This window comes from Felis catus, chromosome B1 (genome assembly GCF_018350175.1).
Source record: "Felis catus isolate Fca126 chromosome B1, F.catus_Fca126_mat1.0, whole genome shotgun sequence".
NCBI classification, from domain to species: domain Eukaryota; kingdom Metazoa; phylum Chordata; class Mammalia; order Carnivora; family Felidae; genus Felis; species Felis catus.
In genome coordinates this window covers 55,989,152-56,006,675 of record NC_058371.1, presented here as the reverse complement: position 1 = coordinate 56,006,675, position 17,524 = coordinate 55,989,152, and the positions used below count along the sequence as shown (strand labels likewise).

General features: G+C 33.2%; 1 protein-coding gene across 1 annotated transcript in view; it reads left to right on the top strand.

The window, feature by feature from the left end:
• The window catches only part of GALNTL6 (polypeptide N-acetylgalactosaminyltransferase like 6), a 1,205,642-nt gene that overhangs the window by 526,512 nt on the left and 661,606 nt on the right, over positions 1-17,524 (top strand). Inside the window, exon 6 of the mRNA XM_003984859.6 lies at positions 15,325-15,491. Coding sequence (XP_003984908.1) covers positions 15,325-15,491 — 167 coding nt within the window. The remainder of the gene's footprint in view (positions 1-15,324; positions 15,492-17,524) is intronic.

The window sequence follows — 17,524 nt, the reverse complement described above, 5'->3', positions numbered from 1 at the left end:
GATGATTTATGGATTCAAAAAAAAATCCCTGTCAGGATCCCAGCTGACTTCCTTGCAGAAATGGCAGGTTGGTTCTAAAATTCAAATTTCTAGGGACCCAAAATAGCCAAAACAATCCTGAAGAATAGCAGCCAAATAAGATGATATGTACTTCTTGATTTCAAACTTATTATAATGCAGCAGTAATCAAGCTAGTGTGATACTGGTATATGGATAGATATTTGGATCAATAGAATATAATTGAGAGTCCAGAAACAATTCTATGCATCCATGATTAAGTGATTTTTTGACAAGGGTGCAAAAACTAGTAAATGTGGAAAAAATAGTTTTTTTCAAATGATTGGTACTGACCTAGGTAACCACATGCAAAAGAATGATGATGTTAGACCCTTACCTCAGACAACATAAAAATCAGCATAAAATGTATCCAAGACCTCAGTGTAAGTGGTAAAAGAAGAAAAGGTGGAAATAAATCTTCATAACTTTTCATTTGACATAGTATTCTTAGATATAATACCAAAGTATTAGCAACACAAGAAAAAATAGATAAATTTGGCTTCATCAAAATGAAAAACTCTTATGTCTCAAAGTATGCTATCAGAAAGGCAAAATGAAACCCACAGAATAAAATATTTGCAAATCACATATTTGCTACAGGACTTGTATCTAAAATACATAAAGAGTTCTTATATTTCAATAATAAAAAGGTGAATAACCCAGTTAAAATATGGGCAAATGATCTGAATATTCCAAATAAGGTAAACAAATGGCCAAATCCATGAAAGGATGCCCAACATCATTAGTCATTAGAAACAAAACATCAAAACCAAAATGAGATAGTACTTCACATCCAGTGTGATGACTAGAGCCAAAAGTTCAGATGATAAATGTTGGCAAGGATGTAGAGAAATTGGAAACCTCATACATTGCATACATTGCATACATCCATACATTGGTGGGAATGCAAAATGATGTCAATGGTTTGGAAAATAGTTGGAAAGCAACTCCAACTATTTCCAAATGGAAAGCAGTTCCTCAGACAATTAAATTACCATAATTACCATGGTAATTACAGAATTACCATATGACCTAGCAATTCTATGTCTAGGTATACACCCAATAGAAATGAAAACCACAAAAATTACACATGAATGTTTATAGCAGCATTATTCATGATAGCTGAAAGATGGGAAAACCCAAACGTCCACTGATAGATGAATGTATAAACAAAATGTAGTGTATCCATACACTGAGAGATTATTCAGGAATAAAATAATGACAAATGCTACATCTTGGATTAACTTTGAAGACATTGTGCTAAATGAAAACCAGACCCCAAATTCCACATAATATATGATTCTCTTCATGTGAATGTCTAGAATAAGGAAATCTATAGAAACAAAAAGTAGGCAATGGTTACTTAAGGAATGTGAGGGGATAAGGGGAAGGGCATGAGGGTATGAGATTTCTTTTTGAATTGATAAATATATTCTTATTTTTAAATTTTAAAAATTTATCTCTTTAAAATTTTAAATTTTAAAAATACATCTCTCTCAGTTTTCTCCAAGTCAAATAACTTTATTTTGCTTCTTTATTATTACCAAATCAAGTGATTAATTCCTCTAATAGACCTTATCATCTGAGTCAATGTAATAAGTACTCATCTCTACAGTTTTGTAACTGGTACGTGGTGATAAGTGCCTATTATTTAGAAGTGTTCAGTATTTTCTACAGAAGTGGAGAATTTAACTCTTAATTTTTATATTTTATTATCCTGGCTAAAATTTAATCATATATGATAAAAAGCATTGGTACCTCCCCATCGGTAAGATGACTTCTTAACCTATTTTTCCTCCAGCTGTCAGCCTGAATGTCTATCGTAGATATTAACTTCCTCAACTCCCTTTCAACTCTTCAGATGTCCTAATTTGACTCAAGACACTACTGTGCCATCATTCTTTTTTCTTGCCAAAGTCACGAATGATTTCCATGTTGCCAAAATCCAGTATATTTAAAAGTCTCGTGAAACTTTGCAGCGACACTAGACTTTGTCCCTTCTCTCATTTTTAAGCACTCTTGTCTCTTTCAAGGAAACACTTGCTTTTTATCCCCAGGTCTTTCCAGTCTCATTCACAAACAGTTCATCTTTATCTGATGGCTATATATATATATTAAAATTCACTGATGCTCAACACTGGCCTCCAGTTTCCTCATTTTATTTATTCTCTACTTACTGATCTCATCTACCAAGGCCTATTAATTCTGTATCCAAAATGTAGAGCTAAAGGGCCTCAAATGCATGCATTCCCCTTAATCTCAACTGTATCCACTATCATTTCCCTTTTTTTATTAAAAAAAAATTTTAATGTTTATTTTTTTGAGAGAGAGAGAGAGAGTGCAAGTGGGGGAGAGGCAGAGAGAAAGGGAGACACAGAATCCGAAGCGGGCTCCAGGTTCTGAGCTGTCAGCACAGAGCCCCATGCGGGGCTTGAACTCATGGACAGAGAGATCATGACTTGAGCTGAAGTCAGATGCCTAACGACTGAGCCACCCAGGTACCCCCCACTGTCATTTCTTAATTGGAATCCTAGAATGACCTCATAATTGGACCTCACACATTCCCTCCCGCTCTTGCACAATGCATTCATCAGAGTGAGCAACAGTGAGCTTTCAGAATTAAGGAGGATCATTACATCCCCCCTACCTAAAATACCTAAAAGAGGGCGCCTGGGTGGCTCAGTCGGAAAAGCGGCTGATTTCAGCTCAGGTCATGTTCTCATGGTTCCTGGCGGAGCCCCTCCTGCGGCTCTGTGCTAACAACTCAGAGCCTGGAGCCTGCTTCGGATTCTGTGTCTCCCTCTCTCTCTGGCCCACCCCCCGCTCACACTCTGTCTCACTCTCTCTCTCTCAAAAGTAAACAAACATTAAAACAAATTAAAAATAATAAAATACCTAAAAGACTTCTTGTCACACTAAAAATAATAGCTGAAAAAACGCCAACACCGACCTCCATATTCTGATCCCTGCCTATCTCTGGCCTCCTCTTTTTTTGCTCTCTCCTCTGTCTTCACTAGGTTTCTGCCACAATGCCACGATGCACATGTAGCTGCGTGAGCACAAAATATTATTTTGTTCTTCAGTACAGGCATAAAATGTCACATTACATTAAAGTGTTAATCATATGACCATGTAAAATACTAATTTGCAAAATAGTTCTCATGTAAGAGGTAAGACCAAATATATACAAGCATACATGCATGCTTTGTGATTATCTCCCACCCTCACTAAAAAACACACTTGCATATACTTGGCATTCCAAACTAATTTTTCAGTCCTGTCAAAGGCAAAATAAATTGCCAGTTATCACTGCTTTATCAAAACCGACTGACATGGCAAGATTAGAACAGAAAAACAGTGTGACTAAAAGCAGCCATTGAAAATTGAATATGCTGACATTAAAACAATTACTATGTAAATTGGTGCCTGGAAATGACTTATATAGATATGCTCTATAGTATGCTTGTCACTAGCCAGATGCCAAGTTGACATTTTATTCTGCTGCTACTGAGAATGGGGCTGAGAGAACTTTAGCTGAACCAACATGCTTTTGTAAGAAATCACACGATGAAAGTTAAAACAATAAAAAGAAATGTCCCCCCTTCTGAAATATGAGTGGTTCCCTTGAGAAGCTAAAAAAAAATATGTGGTTGACTAAGTATAACATACTTAGCTATTCTGCTCATCTTGTTTAGGAATCTTTTTAAAACAAACTTCAGGGAATTAAGCTACCTGAACTGTCATCTCTCAATAAAAGCCATTTTATATGGCTTTTGATAGACTGAGGCAATAAATTACTTAGTCACTTATTAGGGTTCTCACCATGGTGCACTTATAAATGTATCATAACACGGTAAAAATGTACTTTTATTCCAAATGTACATTACAAAATGTACTCTTTTTTTTCTGTAATAATGAAGTCAAACAAATTGTAGTATTTTGAATTGGTTTCCCTCCCGCATACATTCTGATGACAGGGACTGATCCTAATGAAATTGACTGGACCTGAATTGGCACTGTCTTTCTTCATCACCATTTCAGAGAATTATCATGATTATTAAAGAATGGAACAAAATTATGGAGAATGTGGCCCCTAAAGGAAGCTCAAAATATAACTCCTTATTGTAGTCATTACTATGTAATGACATTTTAACATATTTAGCATTAAATGAAAAATGTTTCAAGTTTCATATGTTTCACATGGGTGTATATATTCTCATGTTAATCTGAAATACATTAATATAATTAAAGATTCTTTAAAAGCATACAACCACTTCATTCTTCAGGTTATTTCATCAGCAAAGGTGTGGTAATACTGTTGCAGATGCTAATATTACTTGAACAAACCTCTCAACAAATATTAAGAGTGTATGGGGTTAAGTCATATAAAAGCAAGATTTTTTTTCCACTTTTTTGGTATTACTCTAAATGGAGAGAGACATAAATTCACCTACTTTGAGGCCTCTCAACATGGTAATTTTAAACACTAAGCTTGAATTTTACTTTTTGAGAGTGTCTTTAAATAAATGTATGTATTGGAGATTTTAACAGTTCTCTCTCAGTAATTAAAGACAACCAAAAATTTAATTGGGATATAGGAGATTTAAATAAAATTATCAATAAATTGGCTTAATTTGTGTTTATTTACCTTTATTGAACACTATATTCAGTAATTACATAATAAAATTTTTTCAGTTGCATATGGAATATTTACCCAATGGACCATATGTTAGTACATAAACGCTCAATAAATTTCAATAGATTAAATTAACACTATGTTCTGTGACCAAACCTGAATTAAATTAGAAATCAACAAAATAATATATGCAGAAAAGATGCAAATATTTAGAAATTAAATAACACTTTTATGAAAAACTCACAGGTCAAATATTAAACTAGAAAAATTTAAAAATATTTTAAATGGAATGATAATGAAAATATATACCAAAACTAGTTTAAGTGCTGTACGTATAAAGCAGTGCTTATAGGCAAATGTGTAGCTTTAAATATTTAAATATACCAAGAAATTGAATGGATCAATAATATTGATCAATAAAATTTCTAAATCCCCAGCAGGTATTTCTAAGTAAAAACAAAAGAGAGAGAAACCACCAATTACCCTTATCAGTTATGAAAGACTGAAAATCATTAAACTTCCATCAGACGTATAAATGTTAATGAAGGGACAGTATAAACATCATCATGCCAAAAATTTGATATTTAGATGAAATGCAAAATTGTCTTGAAAATCCAATGGACACTGTCATAAAATCAAGTAGAAAATAGGAAGATCCCTAAAGCTATAAAATATTTTAGATTTGTGGGGCACCTGGGTGGCTCAGTGGGTTAAGCATCAGATTTCAGCTCAGGTCATGATCTCACAGCTCCAGCTCATGGGTCCAAGCCCCATGTCAGGCTCTGTGCTGACAGCTCAGAGCCTGGAGCCTGTTTTGGATTCTGTGTCTCCCTCTGTCTCTGCCCTTCTCTTGCTGACTCACTCTCTCTCTCTCTCTCTCTCTCTCTCTCTCTCTCTCTCTATCTCTCTCTCTAAAGTAAACATCTAAAAAAATTTTAAAAATATTTTACATTTGTAATTAAAGACTACTGAGAGTATTCCGGTCTCTGAGTAGGTTGGAGTAAACACATGCATTCTCATCCCATTGAATTCAACTCTAAAACCTAGACAGGTGTGTGCTCGGCTGATCGAGAATGCTGAAGAAAAACAATGGCAATAGGTGGAGGACAGGACTTGAGCATTCAAAATAGCACTGAAACAGTACTGAGTTCTTGCGTTTCTTAAAACAAGTGTGAGTTGAAAGCAAAATATAATATTTTCTGATGTGGTTTACAATGTACATAGATATAAGACAACTGCAGCATAGAAGAGAGTATAAAGGACCCTACATAGTAATAAGAGTTCTATATTAAAGAGTAAAGTGGTAAAATATTAGTCACAAATATATATTTTGTAATCCTTAAAGTAAATACTAAAATATTATGCAAAGATATCATCAAAATCACAACACATACATTGAGATGGAATGCTAAAAAATGTATTACCCAAAGAATGCAAAAAAGGGGAAACATAAGGGAAAAAAATCCCCAAAATAAACAGAAAACACTCCACCCAACAACAGCAGGATACATATCCTCTTAAGTATTCATAAAATATTCATCAAAACAGACTGGATTCCGGGTCATAAAACAAATACCATGAATTTTAAATACTGATATCTTACAAAATATATCTTCTGACTGTAATATAATGTAATAAAAAAGTGATAACAGAAAGATAAAGTGATCACTAACATTTGTAAATTAAAAACATTTTTGGCTAATCAGTGTGTCAGAAGCAAGTTTCAAGGGAAATTAGAAAATATTTTGAAATGAACACAAAAATATCAAATTTTTTTAAATATGTAAAACAATTCTTGGAACGACTACACTTCTGTCATTCAATGCTTGTAAAGAGAAAAAAATCCTCAAATCAATAATTTATTTTACATTAAGAAACTGGAGAAAGAGCATCAAAAGAAATCTAAAGAGTAAGTTTCTTATAATTGTGGAGTTGTCTTTTTTTCCTTGAAGTTCTGTTAACTTCTGCTCATAGTTTTGGATACTGTTATTAGGTGCAACATTTTATATAGTTTGTCCTTTTGGCAAATTGATCTCTATCATGAAATGAACTTTTATATCCTGGTCACATTTTTTTTTTTTACTTTGAGATCTATTTTGTGGACTATAAAACCAACTTAGCTTTCTTTTTATTAGTGTTATGCTCTATCTTCTGTACATTTTCTTTTAAACTTATTTGCATCTTTATATTAAAAATGAGTTTCTTGGAGGAAGCAGCTGGCATTCTTGAAATCTTTCCCATTGCACGTTTAGACCATTTACATGCAATGTAATTATTGATATGGTTGGCTCAAATATACCATTTCACTACTGCTTTTCTATTTTTACTATTTAATCTTATTCTCCCATTTTACGGTCTGTAGCTTCTTTACACATTTAATTATTCCATGTCACTTTTTAGTAGGGCAAAGTAGATATAATTCTTTATTGTGTTATTTTTAGTGGTTGCTTTAGGGTTGGTGGAATATAATATTAATTTATTATGGTTTACCTTTTAGTAATATCATATGTCTTGATTTAGAGTATAAGAACCTTAGAAAGGCATGCATCCATTTCTCCACTTCTGGCACTTATGCTATTGTTGCTATACATTTTGCTTCAATTTATGTTATAAATCTCAAAATGCATTGATATCGTTTTTGCTGTCCATGAATCAGTTAACCTTTATAGAATAATAAAATAGTCGTTTTATTGCTTACTCATATAATTACCTTTTCTGTTACTTTTTCATTTTTTGTGTAGATACAGAATTCCACTTAGTATAAATTTTCTGAAGGACTTCCTATAACATTTATTTTTATGCAGGTTTTCTGATGAATAAGTTTATTCCACATTTGCATATCTTAAAATGTTTTCATTTTGCCTTTGTTGTGTAAATACATTTTTATTGACTAAGGAAAACTATTTTTATCTTAATTTTTTTTTTCTGTACCTAAAAGATGTTGCCCCACTTTCTCACTATTTTGCATTATTTTTAACAAGAAGTCTGCTACCATCCTAGTCTGTGTTCTCCTCCGGAATTCTGTATCTTTTTTTTTTCTAGCCGCTTTAAATATTGTCTATCACTGATTTTAACAATTTAATTATTCCTCCTTATTTTATTCCCTGAATAGTATAATGTTAGTGATCTAGAAGGTCCAGAGGTTCAGTGGTCCAATCCCTTTTAGGGCCTGTTTTCAAATGATGATTTATCATAATTTTTTGTTATAGACATTTATTTGTATATATTCTTAAATGGTTTATTTCCAAATATATTTATGGAGAATAGATTATACATTTCACAAAAGTAATGAGTTAATACAGTAATTGCCTACCTCATTTAAAAATATTACAGTCTTGGGGCACCTGGATGACTCAGTGGTTAAGCCTCCGACATTGGCTCAGGTCATGATCTCACAGTTTCTGAGTTCGGGCCCTGCATCAGACTCTGTGCTGACAGCTCAGAGCCTGGAGCCTGCTTCAACTTCTGTGTCTCCCTCTCTTCCTGCTCTTCCCCTGCTCATGTTCTGTCTCTCTCTCCTTCAAAAATAAATAAAAACATTAAAAAAACTTAAAAAACTGTTACAGTCTTTACATAATTTTAGTTGATTTGATTAACATGGAGATATCTAAAAGGCCAAAAAGAATGACGATGACATTTCCAAAATATTTTATAATCAGAAATAAGGAATATTGGGTTCTAATTCTTTGCTCTGTGCTATCTAGCTGTGTGAGTTACAAATACTTTTCAAAAAATTGTAAATTTGGGGGCAACTGGGTGGCTCAGTCAGTTAGCATCTGACTCTCAATTTCATCTCAGGTTATGATCTCACAGTTCATGGGATCAAGCCCTGCATCTGTCTCTGCACTGACAGTACAGAGTCTGCTTGGGATTCTCTCCCTCTCTCCCTGCCCCTCTTCCACTGTTCTCTCGTGCATGCACTCGCTTTCTCTCAAAATAGGTAAAATAAACTTTTTAAAAATATTGTAAATTTTTATGTCAGGAATAATGCCTCATCATTGTACCACTTGTTCACCCAGTATACTGTTTTGCTAATTTGACTATAAAATAATTTATGTTTAACTTTCTGAAACTCTAAGAGCCTCAATTCCCAATTAAATAAGATATTAAACTTGATGATTTCTGAAATGTATTTGCAGCTCTAAAATGTGGTTGCAGCTATGTTTCTGTAGATGCAGGACCTCAAGTATTATAACTTTTTGTCTATGAAGAAATTAAACAGATTTAATTAAACCTAATCTAAATGTAGTCTCAACAGGTAATTTCTATTTTTCCTTTTTCTTTTCCTTTTTAATTAAAAGAAGGCAGAAGACTAAAATAGCTGTGTTCATTAGTGTTATTTGCCAAATATTTCTGATTATATTTCCTCTGGACCATATAGGATTCTATTTCCTGAGCCGTTGTGCTGTGTGACTAATGCTGACCAATGACTTGCAAGCAGAAAGCAAAATGTCATTTTAGAGACAGGCTATTTATTTACCAGCATGAGACCCATCTATGTTCTCATTTACTTCTGGCAGAGTGATTAACTGTGGTAAAAAATGTTGGCAGTTTGCACTGACTGCAGTGAGCAGAGACTCTCCTGCCTAAAACAGTGGTTAACAAATAAAGCAGCAAGGTAGAATATTCACTGTTTTGAGCCATTGGGATTTAGGGTTGCTTATGACCACAACATGACATCCTGCCTGATAGATTGAATATAAGCGGATAGAAAAACAAACAACAAAACAAAAAATAAAGGCATACTTTAAAGAAACTCATAGAATGACCTATAGGTTGAAATATGTAAAAACTTTCACCCAAACATTTTACTTAAATCTTGCAATGCAAGAATCTGAATCTTAAAAATGTGTGTTTTGACAGTGTCGACAAAACTAAATATTCAGCCTTCAGTAAGAAGGAATGTTTAGGTGATGGTGAGGAGAATGTGAAGGACTTAAGAACTTCAACTGCAAGTTTAGCTAAATATCCACAGTAAAAATGTTGACATTTGTTGCATGAATAATCAAATAACTCTTTAAAAATATACATATACTGATAAGTCTGGCACTTATATATCTGCAATTAAAATTTATTGTTTGACCTGTTGCTATTGTTGAAAAAACTTTTTTTTGGTAAAACCAATGAAATTATTAAGATAAATTAATATAAGTATGAAAGGAATGACATTATATTTAAAATAAACAATGTTAAACCAAAATGTTTAAATCTCTCAATTTAACAAATACCAATAGTGATTAGCAGAAAATTTTTGTGTATTTTGTCTGGAGAAAACATAGAAGAGTATGAAAAAGTTTCTATTTTCATTAATGAAAATGGCTTAGCAAAATATTTATACATTACATTTTTAGCTTTTTAAAATATCTTCATGATTTGTCATTTCTCTCAAGTAACTTTTTAAACAATTTAAACTATTTCTGTTGTCTCTCTGGTACATTTAAAATTTGAAGAGTGTTTTTGCTATCTCTTTAGATAAATTGATGATAAGATGTAATGTAACATCTCTTACTTAATGGCTCATCTCTAAGCCATTCTTAAACACTAAGTTAATTTTATGCAAATGCTTATTTTAAAATAGCACAACAATGTGAAATGCAATAATTACAGGCATTTTCGTTCATATTCCTATAAGCTTAATGTGACAAATGTTTTAATTGGTCCCTACTTTCCCTTTGTAAATTTGCTACCTATCTGTAACCATAGATGTATAAATTGTGTTTGACTTCTTTTACTAATTTCTTCAACACAGTTCCATATTACCACATTGTCTTTGTATTTAACATACTTCCATTCTCAACCTGCCTTGAGATTAAGCCTAAAATACACAGGTCACAGATTCTTAATAAAGCCTTGGCTATGCTTCAGTACTTCTAGTAATGCTGAGAAGCAGTCATCTAGAGCACAACTCCTTGAATCCAGTAACTGAGGTTGGGAGTAAATTCAATTTTGTTTGGTCAGGTTAAGTAGTAGAATGACTAAATACAATTCAATCAGATTAAACCCCGTCAAAAAGAGGCAGGTTTTCCTTAGTGTAAACATCAGATCAGCACCCTCATTATCTTTTGCCCAAACTATTACAATCTCCAATCTTTCTGCTTCATCTCTGCTGTCTCCATTGTCTGCCCTGCTGGTGGAGGAATATGTAAACGTGATCCTGTCTTCTTCATCACTAACAATATGTGAAATATTTCACGTTGACTTCAGGCTAACATCCAAATTCCTTAGAATCACTTTAAAGATCCTACATGATCTGTTCTTCACATACAGACTCATCTATAAAGACTTCCCTAATTCTTTCAGACAAAGTTAGTCATACTTCCTTTGGGCTCTGATTGCAGAGTGCCATCTATTATGTCACTTGTCTCATTTGAGTCAAATCATTTTATATATCTGCCTACTGGTCTGTGAAACCTTAAGGGAAGAAACCAAAATGTATTCATCTTCATATCTGAAGTGTCTCTCTCTTTCCCTCATGCAGTTCCTGTCTCTCCTAGTTTCCTACCTCCTACTATAGAGGACTTGACAGGTAAAATAACAACAATTAAAAAAACAATAACTGCAATAACAATAATGATAGTCTTTATCAAGCCCTTGCTAGTATCAGATACGATACTGTACTCAGTTTTTTACATGGATTGTGTAACTTAATTCTCATGAACGCATTATGGAGAAGGCTTTTTGTTTTTGTATTTGTTTTTACCCTTGCGTTGCCCCACAACGCAAGGAGAGAACTAGTCTTCCAGAAGTCAAATAACATGCCCATTGTCACACAGGTAGAAGTGGCAAAGTCATCAGTGTGAACCTAGATAGTGTGATGTATCAAGTCTGATTTTTCAGTATAAGAAATGATTATCAGCACAAAATATTAGTGACTTTTCAATGTGGTCTAATTGAAAAAAAAAATAAATTATACCCATTCATGTAAAGGAGGTGACCTTATTCCTAATAGTCTGCTAATTCAGATAAGGCTATTTTTATGTGTATGCTGTACAAAATCCTTATCGTTGTATTTTATAGGCACGGAGAAGACCTGGAGTAGAGCATCATCAGTAATTAAGAAGTTGAAAGAAAGAATAAAATATATGTGTCATAATTTTTTTAAAAAGCACATTATTTAAAAATATCTCCAGGTGTAACAAACTGCAAGTTTCATAATACAACAAAAGTAATGTTTCTTAAAGAATTTTGGCCATCACTTTATATTGAAGAGACTGTTTTTGACAAGTGACAAATGAAGTATAATTTATATGCTTATGTCTAAGAACAGTTTCCCTGAGAAGCAGATCCTGAGATACAAGTTTGACTGTAGTAATTTTGAGGAGGAATCACAGAAAGTACCTGGGGAGGCTGGATGAGGAAGTAAGACAGGAAGGGAAAGTAGCCGGTAAAGATACACTGGCAAGATGCTTACCTCTGTGGACACCTGAGAGTCAGTCTTGCTGGGAAACTCTGGTACACATCATAGAAAACATCTCACAGTTATCTTTACCATAGGACTGTCTATTCTCCACCTTCCCTCCTTCGTTGGTTGATACTTGCTCCAGGGGCGTTAATTTCCTTCAGAGTATCTAATCTGTTTCGGTTCAGAGATGAGGGAAAGCACTCACTTGGCTAACTGCAGTTATAGAGGTTCCTCTATATAGAGGTTTATAGAGGTTCCTCTTGGCATGTATCAGGATTGTGAATGGTAAGGAAATGCTGGTGGTCCACTGGCATCATCTGCTACAGGCTATCACTCACAAGTTCATGCCTCCAGTAAAACACATCTTCACCTTGAGCCAAAAACATATATATTAACATAGATACATAAATACATACATACATAAGACAAATAAATGTATATACCATATATATAATTGCTGTGTTCAGCAGGATATTTGACACTTCAACCTTAACGTGGTCAGAATTGAACTCACCTTCGTCCTCAAGCCTTGCAATCCTGAGATGTGCCCCTCACACACTGTGTTTTTATGTCAGTCTGTATTTCTTTTCTTTTTTAATATACTTTACTGTCAAATTGACTAACATACAGTGTGTAAAGGGTGCTCTTGGTTTTGGGGGTAGATTCCCGTGGTTCATCACTTACATACAACACCCGGTGCTCATTCCAGCAAGTGCCCTCCTCAATGCGCATCACCCATTTTACCCTCTCCCCTATCCTCCCATCAACCCTGTTTGTTCTCTGTATTCAAGAGTCTCTTATGGTTTGCCTCCCTCCCTCTGTGTTTCATAAGATCAATTGCCTGTGTCCAAAACATGGGAGTCCTCCTTAAACTACTTCTCCCAGTTACCAAGTCATGTCAGCTCTGTTCCTAAATATATGTTGAACCTGTCTTTGCAGACCACCTTCAGCTCTCACTTGAATTTCTGTAACACTGTCAGGGGGCTCTCTGAAATATCCTATAGCACCCTATTAAACTCTACTTACCATTCTATATCTCCTATTCTATTACAAACCTCTTCAACTCAGGAACTAGGTTTTGTTCATTGTTGTATTTCCATTTTGGATCCTGGCTTCTGTCAGACCTCAGCAGATCATTGTGACTTAATGAATGAGTAGTAGAGATCTTTTTACTTACGTGTGGTAATAGTTTGAGCTCACAGAGATAGAAACAATTGAAAACATTTTTATGAAGGCAAGCCTTATTTGCATACGATCAATCTTGCATCCTTTTGTGTCTGCCTATTTTCTGAATAGGTTATATACAGCTGTTAAATGTCACTATTGATTGCTTATAGGGTATTGCTCTGAGTGCAATTCTTTCTTAATAAGCACATGATATGTATAATGTCTCACCTTAAAGATTAAAAACTAATTTACCTTTTTTGGGAATATCAGTTGCATTCCTAGAGAATTGTTAGGTATGATGGTTTGCATGAGTAGGTGCAATTATCCTGAATACTGATATAGTGAAGCTTGGGTCTTTGGCTTTGTTGAGAAGAATGGGTGACTGTACATAATTATAACAAGGTGTGTTGAATTACTTTAGCACGCTTTTCCAGACTTGTGCATTTTATGTGACAGCATCCAGCTCACAATACGTCCTTAGAAATCACTGTTTCATATGCTATTATATATTTTTTAACCATTTTGTTTGATCCTAAAATGAATTTCAGGTTTTTTTTCCTAGCATTTAACTCCCGTTTCATGGTATTATTTTAATATTTCTCTCTAATTCTTTTCATCCTATTTTAAAACATCAAAATCTACTTGTTTTATAGATATTGTTATAAATAGTAAACACTGAGATTAAAAATTAATAAATGGACACAATAAAAAAGGAAATGTTTGCATTTTCAAATTATATAACTAAAATATTTTATTTTATTTTATTTTCTAGGATAGTTAATTTTGCTGGCTTTAATTACATTGTCATGTTTTCCCAAGCTGTAAGGCAACATCTCTTATTGTAGATCCGTAGCTCCACAGCAGTATTTAATATATCCTTTTGAGATCATAGTAAAATAAAGTGTTGAAACGACTGGAAAGAATATTTTAAGTAATGTTTTGAATGTTCTGGTGCATGTATATACATCTTGGTAGAATCTAAGCATAATTCAAATCCTGCTATGGTTTGTTTCCTCCTCTAGACGAAATAGTAGCCAGTGTCCTGGCAAAAGCTGAAGCCTTAGATCCTTCTGCATTTAAGTGGAAACTGCCTGTTTCTAGATTTCCACTCTCTTTTTTGTTATCAGGTTATCCATATCAGGAAAATCATTGAATTTGATAACTGATTGAAATTTTATCCTATTTTAGTTTTGAAGTAACTCAAAAATTTCACAAACTTAGATGAATTCATCATCCTCAAAAAAGCTTGGGTGACCTGCTGAACTGGGAATGACATGAGGTTTGAGATCACGTTGCTGCCTTCATGTGGCTTACAAATTAATTAAATAAATCATAAATTGTAAAAATAGCAATTACACATAATAAATCACTTTTAACTATGCCGAAAGTTAAAGCCTACATTCTTTTTGGTATCTTGGATTTCTTTCATAATGAATAAAGCTACATGGGATTTCTGGTTAAAATTTCCACAAGAGATGTGATAATGTCTGGCTTGGATCTTAAAGTAATCTTATTATGTAGTTGTATCAGTATAAGCTTATTTAAGATTAAATCTTCATTTATTTCATTGTAAGACTGTGTTTTCCTTGTAGAACTTAAATGTTACCCAGCTATTGAAACATACCACAACCAAAACTGATCAACTAAGCATAATTATAGAAGTTGGATTTCCAGAACTTCTCAGGAAACCTATCTAAACCTTAACCATGTGCCAAATGGAAACAATTTTAACTCGTAAAAAGTGTTCACATTACTATTAGGTAACAATAAGAAAAGTGTACATTAATAAGAACATAACATTTCAATGCACTTCTTACCTAGTATCTGAATCCCTGATACAAAAAAGGATAAATAATTATTTCATTAAGAGCACTTGTGAAAGGGATAATTAATGAATTCCATGAATGAACAGAGTAATTATTATTATGTACAAGCTCTGTTTGGAAAAGTATTAGACAAAGTCCAGTTTTTCACAGATGTTGGATAACACAGTGAGTAAATAGCAGTGTAAGATACACTATAGTTTTGCATTTGACATTGCTTTTTTCTATGTCATCTCCAGTTGTAAGCACAAGATGTACCTGGAAAGGCTGCCAAACACCAGCATCATTATCCCATTTCATAATGAAGGTTGGACTTCACTCCTGCGTACTATCCACAGTATAATTAACCGAACCCCAGAGAGTCTGATAGCAGAAATCATTCTAGTAGATGACTTCAGTGATAGAGGTAAGATACAGTTAATGGTATTCTGTTATTACCTACATAATCATTACAGGCTTTAAAAAATGCCAGAAGAATATTGTGATATTTCTAATTCTATCTGAAAGGTGATTATGAGGTTTTGTCTGTGTTGTGATTTCATAAGTGTTGGCCAATGGATGAGAAGGTATTGGTGTCGTTTGCGGAACTATAAGAATATTTGAATTACATTTCTGTTGTAAATTAGATAAGTATTGGCAAAATGCCCCAAATTCTACTTTCAGCTTCAGAACAAATACTGCAAAATATGCTATTGTAAGTACATATGAATGGGGAGATATTCCAGTAGATTTATAAAATCTGTTCTTGTTTCTGAGGAACATCTGCTCTATTATTTACCAGTATGGTATACTCTAGTCTGTGCTTGTCACTTCATAAATACTAGAAATTGTAAGTAACACAAATATTTTTATTTGGCAATTCTAGCTATTTTGTCATATTTGAACAATAAACCAAAAAGTCTGGTATGTATTAGAAAATTTGACATAAGCTTTAATATAACTACCATTCTGAGAAGCATCATGTGGTTTATAAGAGGGGAATAAAATTATAGAAAGTTTCTTGAGATTAGGACTTCATTGATCATAGTTGGTCTAAATGTGAGAATTGTTCTCAAAGGAAAGGAAAGTTTCTCTTTCTTGGCTGATGTGAGTGGACAGGAAGAAACGTTTTCTAATGATGTTGATCTATTTGGGAATACAGTGTTCTACCTTATATTTCATTGCATGAAAGAGCTATGCTTTACTGTAAGAAAAATGGCAGTAAAAGAGTTTAATTGCACATTATTCTTATGCCTCACAAGAGAAAACATCTTGAAATCAAGTGGGTTGATTAAAGTTTTGGAAATTTCATTTGAAGAAAAAATGTCAGTTTCTTCATAGTATCTAAAAATTCTGTGTAAGTAAAATTGCTCAGTGTGTTAATCTTAAGATTTCTTTAGCAGAGTTCCAGTCTTGAATGATATGCTTCAAATACTAAGTCATGATTTACCTAATATTAATTTGTGTTGAAATTTATATGACAAAAATGAGATTAACATCATTCCATTAAAATAGTAAACTACTCACTTGGTAATTTAAGTTGATTCAAAACAATTTTTGCCTTGTGTTGCTAAGGTAGATATGCACTCAACCCTACCCAAGAATGCAAGCCAGTGTCTAAAACTGAAATTTATTACTTAAAAAATTAATTTAAATAACACATTGATTTCTTTTTTTTTTTCTAATTGAGACTGCTTATTTCAAAGTAGTCATTAATACCCCAGGCTAAAAATAAGCATTTAATGTGTTACAGGTAAAACTTTAAACTTTGCTTTTAAATAAAAGAATGAAAATGAGGAAGAAAGATCTGGGACTGCACATCACCAGATAAATGGTCTTTTGTGGTTGACTGGTACTAAGAGAAATAAGATAGTGTATCTATGGAGCGTTTTCTACATAATTAACTTTGTCTTGGTAAACTGTTTATTACAGTGGAATTTTGACCTGAGGGTAATATAGTAGGAAACATTTGGTAGCAGAAAATTGTGGTTTACAGAGCATTTTTTGCTGAATGTTCTCAGAGGCAATTTTCAATTGAACATCTTTTAAGGGGGAGAAAATAGTGGCATCTGCATTTGTCTTGACTTCAATTCCCTGTCATCTTTTGTACAATAGCAACTTTGATGGACTATCCTTCTGCATATAATGTCACCTGGGAAGTAAGTGACAGAAGAGTGTTAATATAATTAGTGTTGGGGAAGTAGAATAACAGAAAAAAATAATATTTAGGATAGTAATGGTGATTTTGACTTTTCTATTGGACATTTTTAAAGATAACAATTATTTTAATGTTTTGTTAAGCCTTGGATATAGATATTGTATTCCTATAAACTATCAAGTCAAGAGTATTATTTCATGATCATTAAACCTTCAAAAGGTTAAATTTTTTGAATATTGCTTTTTGTGTTAAATTGTCAATATGTGTAAAAATAAACTTTGAAAGAAATAAGTGATAAAAAT